Source organism: Argopecten irradians, chromosome 7 (assembly GCF_041381155.1).
Source record: "Argopecten irradians isolate NY chromosome 7, Ai_NY, whole genome shotgun sequence".
In the NCBI taxonomy this organism is placed as follows: Eukaryota; Metazoa; Mollusca; class Bivalvia; order Pectinida; family Pectinidae; genus Argopecten; species Argopecten irradians.
In genome coordinates this window covers 43,044,925-43,054,298 of record NC_091140.1, presented here as the reverse complement: position 1 = coordinate 43,054,298, position 9,374 = coordinate 43,044,925, and the positions used below count along the sequence as shown (strand labels likewise).

General features: G+C 31.4%; 1 protein-coding gene across 1 annotated transcript; it reads left to right on the top strand.

Annotated features, from left to right (window-relative positions):
* Window positions 1–198: 198 nt before the first annotated feature.
* LOC138326951 (uncharacterized) lies at window positions 199–8,986 on the top strand. The gene is made up of 9 exons (XM_069272919.1): window positions 199–379; window positions 1,657–1,822; window positions 2,387–2,487; window positions 3,333–3,461; window positions 3,784–3,960; window positions 4,849–4,967; window positions 6,238–6,361; window positions 6,664–6,672; window positions 7,507–8,986. The coding sequence occupies exons 1-9, from the start codon at window positions 295–297 to the stop codon at window positions 8,127–8,129; spliced, it is 1,533 nt and encodes a 510-aa protein (XP_069129020.1). The 5' UTR covers window positions 199–294; the 3' UTR covers window positions 8,130–8,986.
* Window positions 8,987–9,374: the final 388 nt, after the last annotated feature.

Genomic DNA, 9,374 nt, shown 5'->3' with positions numbered 1-9,374 from the left:
TTTAAATATACCTTTGCTGAATGAACCATCCGTTTATTTTCACAAAATAGCCTTAACTCATCTTTAAGAATTAAGAAAACAATACCATATTTGATAAAATAATAATGATAAAAAATCCCCTTTTGTGGCCTCAGTCTAGGACGTGTTAGCACTGCCCTAATCCGAATCTCCATAGTCACAGCCCTTTTCTGACTCTGATTTTACCTATGTATGCCGAACTGAATCTCTGTCTGAGTTATCTTCCTAGGAGAGCACGTGACGTAATGCTAATGGGAGGCTGAGCTATGCTACACTATGCTGGCCCCAAGGGAGCTATGCCGACTATGTCGGACTTCAGGGATCGCTCTTCTATTGGCTATTGTTTGTCTACCATCAACAGGTAAATGATTGCATTTTTCTTGCATGGCCTTTGTTATTTAAATTATTTGGTTCGATTTCAATTGAAATGGATTATAAATTTAAATCTTTTTAGAAGTTGTGATTTTTTTTGTAGTAGAAAGAAATCACATAATTAGTAGCATTCGTAATAAATATAATTCAATAGAACAGTTCCGTATTATTATTGTAATATCTTTATTTCATTTTATTCGTGTATACATAAATAAGTTCTTATCCATGTAATTTACTATACATTCATTTAAACGTTATCATAGAATAACTTAATTATAAAATCAACAACAATAGTATCATTGTTTAAATCAATTTTCTTTCCTTATATCGGAAATAACATAAAACAAATTGCAAAAAGTTTGATAATGCTATAAATCTTATCAATTAACATGTTCTCGTGTCATTGCAAGGAGGAAAAGCAGACACTGTGATTAATCATTTCACTAAATCATTGGAATATGCGAAATATAAGCAATACTATTTAACATTGTTACCTTGCTTAATACCGTCATATCTAATACATAGACATCCATACACACTACCATAAGTAGCTAGAGGCATTAAAGCTGATCCTCAATTGTTTATGACCAGAGTCGTGGTGACAAAATAGTCGCGATATAAGGATATATTACCGCTGGTACGCAATTCTAACATGCCGTAGGTCGGTAGTGTTTTTCTTGGAATTCCGAACTGCATCTAAATTTAGAATATGAAAATATGTTGTAAGAACAAGTATTCATGCCAAACTAAAGTTTGTTAATTTATCGTTTCTTATTAAGAGCATAATGAATACACGAATATAAGGATATATTTGTTATCAAAACTAAAGACAAACTCTCAAAGTATATATAAATATGGATTTATTTTAAACATATTGGAAGAAATTGCTCATACCTTACTACCTATAATATTATATACATTGCTTTACTCAACAATATTATTTGCTTTCATATTATGTCATTGAATAAAAACAAGTTTGCTTACATTTTATTGCTTCAATTATATCATGTTATACTTTATTCATATTTACATTCATATGTTAAATTTACAACTCAAAATTACAAGATCAAGACCAGCAAACTGACAAAGGAAATAGCCTTTATAGCTAATTAGTCTTTTAGTCTTTTAAGTGTCATAAACGAGCCATTGGGGTCCAATAAGTGATCTTATTTAGTATTTCGTTGTTATATAGAAGTAGTCGTTAAGGTAGGTATTATTTATTTTGTTCCCGAATTTAATCAGGTTTTTTTTTATATATAATTACAGATGCTACCTGTTCCTTCCCGAGTGCTCTCAGTGGCACCTGGTTCTCCAGTGACTTTGGAGAAGTGACATTTAGCTCCAATACATTTACCACCAAGTACAGTGTGTCAGAATTCGGTACCCAAACATTTACCTGTACAGAGAACTCTAACAATAACTACCTGGCCGTGTAAGTAATAGATTTTTAAATTTTAAATATTTTTGTTGATTCACTCAGACAATTGGATATATTTTAATATGTCATTGAGGACCTATATAGTATACAAAAAAATATGTGTGATAAGATTATTATACAATGTACAAATATAAAGATATAAAAAATTATAGTTGTGTAATATTCAAACCATAATTAAGAAAACAATATCATCACCTTTCTTAATAAAGTGCGAAAATGTTCATTACTTGAATATTGCAAATATTCATTAGATGTTCAACTTTTCAAAAAATGGGATATCGGGTATAGTACTGGCAAAAATATTTTTTCTCTAATAGCTGTAATTTCCGTATTTAATAAAATGCAATTTTCCATGCATACGTTATTGTTATTTTCAACATAACCATGAGATAGGTTATTTTCAACATAACCATGAGATAGGTTGGGCAAATGTATGGCGATGTTGCCGACATTTTACTAGAAAGAAGTCAATTGATGAATTAAATTGGTGAACCCGTAGCAAGTATATTTAGAAATATTAGATTTATCATTAAATATTGTTTTCATTTTGTATTTCAGATCGAATGCTTTTACCTACCTTGGTGTCTCCCTACAATTAGCATTATGTATGAATATGTTTTCACAACAATCCAGTAAAGTCGTCTACTATTCTGCACTACGTACGTTTCTAACATGTCTTACAATTATAAAATCATTCTATTCATTTGGTTTTTTTAAATTATAAAAGTAGTCATACTATTTATCTAGTATGTTTATCTGTATTCAATAAAGTATCGTATTTCTTCAATAAGCAGCGCGCTCATAAATAAAAATTCTTTTCAAACACATTTTTTTAATATTTATGTTATTAAGGTAGATGGAAAATATTATTTAAATGACAAAAACGTATATAAGGTTTATATTAACTTTGTAAAGAGTATCATGTATGAATGACAAACGAGTATTTCATCTGTCATGCAACATTGAAAATTCGATTTCGATTTACTAAAATGACGTGGGTGAAGCATGATTCGATGTTGATAAGTATCACCTTCCATTGATCTTTACGCCACAACAACCTTGTAAAATATGACGTCACATAGTTGACGGTATTAAAATTTTGTAGTTCAATCAAGTCGTTTTGGCGTCTGGAAATCAGCTTATTGAATAAAGGCATATGTCAACACAATATCAAAAGCCATGATATAATACATTTAGATTAAGTTAAGAAAAACTGAAAATATGGATAAATCAATTTTCTTTCCAAAAGACAGTTCCACTGTGTATTACTCAAACATTATAATTCAGAAAATGATGGTTCAAGTTGTCTGATATTTTTTTTATAAATGAATTTCGTAAATGATGTAACAAACTGTCGATCTACAATATTATATTCGTATTATATTCGTATGCATGGACATTGAAAATTGGCATCGAGCTTTATTGATAAATGAACTATCAAAATATTCTGTTCTTTGTATCTCTCATAATGTTAGTACAATATCGTCCTATCCCCTTTTTACAGCTGTTTTAGCCAATACAACTAACGCCCGTTTGGTATTAAAAGTAAATCCGGCCACCTTCACGATCAGCAATGACTGTGACTTTTCATCTGCTAGTGACGTCAGACAAATGGGAGTATTTGTCAAAAATGGTGAGTTTAGAAAAAACATAGATATTATATCCACATCTAATGTTTGTTATAATTGCTTTTTTTTGGTTAATTATCATTCAACAAGATTTTATTTCATATTCATGTTTGTATTTGTTTTTAGATTTTTGTATACCAGAAACCACAATTAATTTGTACAACCCTACGATATTTGATGTAAAGGTATACAAAAAGAAAAGTGCCAAAGTCACCGTTAAAATAAAATGAAGTTTACATTAAAAAGTTCAAAAACAAATGTACATGTACAAAATCTATCATGAAATATTGGTTTTTTTTTCTGGATATTTAATGCATATTTCAACAGGAAGTTTAACCGACGCAAAAATCAACTGTCCAAACTCTCTCCTGGGGAGATTTAACTACACGTTCGATAGTGGGTCCGGAAACCTTTGTACCGGATCCTCGGAACTTGACGTTTGTACGGAAAACTCGGAAATGTCCTACAATTATAGCGCATGCTCGACTGTACAGGGATACTCTCGTAAGTAAAAAATAAATCTTAAATAGAAACAACTCTATCAAGGGTCAAGATATAAAGATGCTCACCGCTGACAAATGGTATTTTTTCGCTATCAAAACAGGAGCAGACGATTTATTATTTTTCTTCAGTTACAAAAGTTACTTACTTGACACCATTACCACCATTGAAAGTTTAGAGCTTTTAATTTTACTTCAAGTTAAAAATATGAAAAATAATTAATTGCATCCCGAAAAAAATCCGTGACACTATATTCTATATGGAATGAAGTACTGATTGCGCATGCACCAAAGGCGAAATAAATTATTTTATAATATTGTTTTTGTTAATTAGTCATATATATACACGATTAAACACCAATTATTGTTCAAATGATGAATATCATTTATGCTCTGTCGGCGGTGGAGCATCTTTAAAGTTTTAGATTTGGAGACTCGAAAGTAATCGAAATACACATATCTTATTACGCATCACGTGGTCTAATTGTATAATTGATAAAATTTGTTTTATTATGCAAAATTCAGACTCTAGCAAAGAATATTCATTATGTGTTGAGTTCAATACTCTTTATCAATATAAGTATAAAAGATGTTCTTGAACATATTCGACAAGATAATTTTTGCTATGATAAAATCTGATAAGAGCAAATATTAGTATTAGTATCAACGGTACGCTAATCAGAATTTAAATCTGATGTGAATTCGAAGAATAAAACGAAATTGAAAAAAGACAATCAAAACATAAGAAAACCATTTCAAAAACTTGAAGATATTGAATATAGAATTATTATGTATCCTTGATATACGGCACCTGGTGTGAGGTATACAAATGTTGTTAAGTATAGTTAGTTTAATTAAAACGTATTGCACAAGCTGTTATGTTGTTTTACAGAGGAGGGTAAGCTGACATGTATTTACTCTGAAGTGTCCGGAGATGACGTTTTCACTCTCGCTATGAACACGGATAGCACTTCACCGGACGAGAGCACGTATTTCCGGTTCACGTGTTATGTGAGTAAAACACCATAATTAACTCATCTACCCATGTAATTTCATATTAGAATGGTCAAATATTTGACTTGAAAGAGTATTAATGCGTCTTCGAGGATGAAAGACTTAAGCTGCGAAAACAATTCAAATATAAAAACATAGATATCAGTTATCAAACTATGCAATTCAAAAGTTCTAGTTTTTATTCTTTATAATTTTGTTCTTTTATTACAACATGTTAAATTAAAATATATGCATTGTACATTGTAAGTATATTTTACTCGAAATTGTGGTAACGTTTGATTGTGAATAACATATTTGAATATGTTCTTGATTAGTCACTATAAAAATTACGGAACATATAAGGTTAATGATTATAATGTATTAACGCATTGTCGTCCGTCAAGAACCTTTTGCCAAATTGATCATTCAGTTATATATTTTTTTCTTCGAAAAGATCAATACAGAGTGTCGCAAAAACATGTCCCGAGTTTGACGCTTTATAAAGATATTTTAATAGACGAAGGAATTTGATCTACGTACCGTTAGAAAAGTAGTGATCAGCTCTGTACAACGATATAAAACAACCCAGATAAATATCCTTTTGTTAATACTTATATTGGAAATCGGGACATGCTTTTGGGACACTCTGTATATAAAAACACTATTTGCCTAGTACAACGTTTAATTAAGCATGCAAATTTTTTATTTTTTTCTCTTAGTGGTATGCAAAAAAAAAAAAATATTGGCCAATCAGAACGCCAGATATGGTATGAAAACAAAGAAAATTAATTATTTTAATTTGATTAAATAAATCCAATTAAACACCAATATTATCGATAGTAATATAATCTAATGTAAAACAAAAAATAATGAATGAAACATGACAAATGAAATGCATGTAAGAGTTTTTCTTTCATCTAAAATGTTTTACAGCGAATATAAATCATTCATTGTTGATTTATCATATTCAGTCTCAACAACCACATCTAAAGCTTGTTTTCCCGGGTTGTCGAAGCTTTGAACTTTCTCTTCATACCTTCAAAGTTTCTTTTTAAATTGAAGTAAAGTATAAGACATGTCTGTCTTAGAAGAACTGCTTTACTAGGGCAAATTCAAAACGAATAATTCATAGTTAATTATTGAAATTGTGAAAGATTTTGCAGAATTGGTATTAAATCAAAGCTTGTGCATCTCAGGAAATTATCAATACAGAATTGTGTATGCAGAGACTGAAAAGTAAACGCAAATAAGAACCCATTTTTCAGTATAGTGTATTTTACCTATGTAGGCAGCATCTAACACGGCGAATGACTCTCGGGTCTACATGACACAGTTCTCACAAGGTTGTCACTCGTCTCAAACATCTACAAGTGTCTCTTCGCCAGGAGCTTCCATGGAACTAGTCTCCAGTGGTAAGTGCACGGAAATCAGTTACGTATCCGCGCATAATTTGCTGACGTAATATATTATGTCGTTGGTAAATGTATCGATTAATTTAAAGAGGCATGAAGCAATAAATATCAAGGTAATAAAAACAATAGCGAGAGATCAAAATAGTTATAAAATGATTACAAATCTTTTTATGAATGTTTTTAGAAATCATTGATATGCAAAAGCACTATCAAAAATTGAAAAACAGCTCACTGAAATTATACAAAAGCAGTATTTAAAAAGGCTCTATTTTTCACACGCATTTGTCTTCTCAATATTTCAGAAACCTGTGGTAAGTATTTTTTTATTGAACGCAAAATGGAAACATAAATGCACTTCTAATGGAATTGATGTTTTTTCCTCCTCTTAATGTCCTGAAAGCTTATAAAATAACATAAAAACTATGATTTGAAAATTAAGTTTTTGAGTGACAATTAAAACTATATTGCTTACAAAGGACTTTCTGTCTTTTTCTACTTCTTAAAATAGCTGCATTGTAAAGAGCCTCTTAGAAATAAAAAAAAAAATCTTTTAAAGCATCTACATGTAAAATTTAAAATTTATTATAATGAATGAACATCAAGCATATATATATATAATTGAATTTTGCTTGTTTCGAGCATTTTCATTGGCTTAAAAATTAACTTTATCAGCCCATAAAGAAAAAAAACGTCGCCGTTTATAACGTTGCTTCTGATTGGCTGAGATGACGGCGTAGTGATTTCATAGACAAAAGAGTCCCATAATGAATTTTGAATATTGAAGAGATTCTCTTTAGTAAATTGAATTATAAGGATTAATTTGAATAGATTTTTATGTTATGGAGATATAACACAAAAATCTGAGTGTACTCTCATCATAAACCGCTTCGCGGTTTATTTAGAGTACACTCAGATCTTTGTGTTATATCTCAATAACATAAAAAATCTATTCAAGTTAATCCTTAAGTACAGTAAAATGCATAAATAACGAACATTTGAGGACTAAAAATTGCTTTGATATAAATGTAGTTCATACAAAGTTATACATTATAGTAATGAATTTGCTGTAACCATGTTCGATATAAACGTGTTTCACTGTATTTCCAACTCACAATCACATGGTCCTCTATTGTCTTCTTGATTAGTACCCGTGGCAGCTGCATCTGAAGACGAAGACGCTGTTCTCAGCGCTGGATCCATCGCCGTAATTGTACTTGTGGCTTTCATCGTCCTTTTAGCTATCGTGGCCGCCTTTGCTGCTGTATGTTACAAGAAATGGAAAGTGAAGCACGTGAGTCCAGGTGTGGTTCCGTGTAAGTCCCCACCAATGAATACGTTTGATAGAGTTAACTCCGCCTTTAGCAGGGACGGAATGTTTGCGACAAATTCGCCCTACCCCACCGTCAGTGAAATGGCAATTTGTCGATTTGGTCCGTCACCGATTCAGGATGATGATGGAGGTGTCACTTTGTGTGCCACAACTCCCGGGATAGATTCTGAGAGGATAACGCTAGCCCCAACAACCCCGGGGGTCAATGAGGATTATATGGATTTAAATGAGGTGGAGCAAGATTTACCTCAGGCAGGAGAGGAACCGGAAGTCAACGATACAAACCAAGAACTGGATCCGGAGCTGAAGGATTTGCATGAAACAGAAAAAGAGCCGGATCAAGTAAGTCTACCGGTGTATAGTGAGGTAGGGGGTGAAACTCCCGAGCCGACACGCATAGTGGAAGTGGGCGGCGAAGAAGCAAAAATGGACCCATGATAATAAGTGCTTAGGACATTGACAAACCCATACAATGAATAATTCAAAGGCTACCTAAGGAAATACAATAAAGATAGGCCGGCCAATCGAATGTAAACCTGGAATCAAACGACATATATGACCTATTTAAATTGTTAATGTGCCGAATTGTCTTGAAACGTTTACTACTTTAGAGAAGTGTTTTACCCGAGTCTTCCCACGTCATTATCGAATAGCAATCAATCACAATAGTGAAATATGATCACATTAAAATATATCACCATTTTTATGGTATTGATATTGCTACATATAATATGGAATGTGCTTATATTAGATATGCTCTGATTTTCCACTTTTCTCATTGGCTAATTCATGGTCGCATGCAGGGTGGTGTCTTATGCCTATCTTTCTTCTTGTACTTAACATGTGCATTTGCTAATCCTATTTACATTTGTTAAAGAAAATTTATACCTATAAAAATTAAGGGCCTTTGATTTCGACGAATCTAAAACAATGACCATGGGGTAAACCGTCGGATATAATTTATTCTACAAAGGCGATATAACAGCATATTGAGCCCAACAAAGGTTCATAATTAAAATATGTCGAACTTTTCATTCATACATGTATATTTCTTTTTTAATGTAATGTGATATATTTTTTAAATGCTTATAAGGTTTAACATGCTTATGGAATATGAGGCTATGAGTTATTATTTCTAGTTTTTACGACTTATTTATTTACTAAGCATTGATTGTTAGTGTTACATTCTAGACTAAAAAGACAAAACCTTTTCACACAATTCCAAGTCCAATGATCATTTAGTAGAATGTACTAGTTTTCATTGCCAATCATCATTAATAAATTGTATTATATTGCATGGCTTATTAGTTTGTATTAAAATGTGATAATTGTTTAAAGATGACACACTGCTTACGAATAATATTTTGTCTCTATAAAAAACAGGAGCAGACGAATTCGTACGCCATATGGTATAAAGATTACTCGTTCATTCTCCACTAATTTGCATGTTTTCAGAAATAAAAACATAAAAAATGGAAATTGAAAACAAATTCTTGTGTATTGTCATTTGTTTGGCAAATATCTTTACTATCTAAATACAAAAGGGCTGGCTCCTATCTTTACTCATAGAAAAGTTATAATTGTTACAGTCAGCCACCATATTTTGGTAAATAACAGATACGTGACTTTCTTAAAATAAACTAAATTGAGGTTTGTCATTAGAATTGCCACATAATAACACTT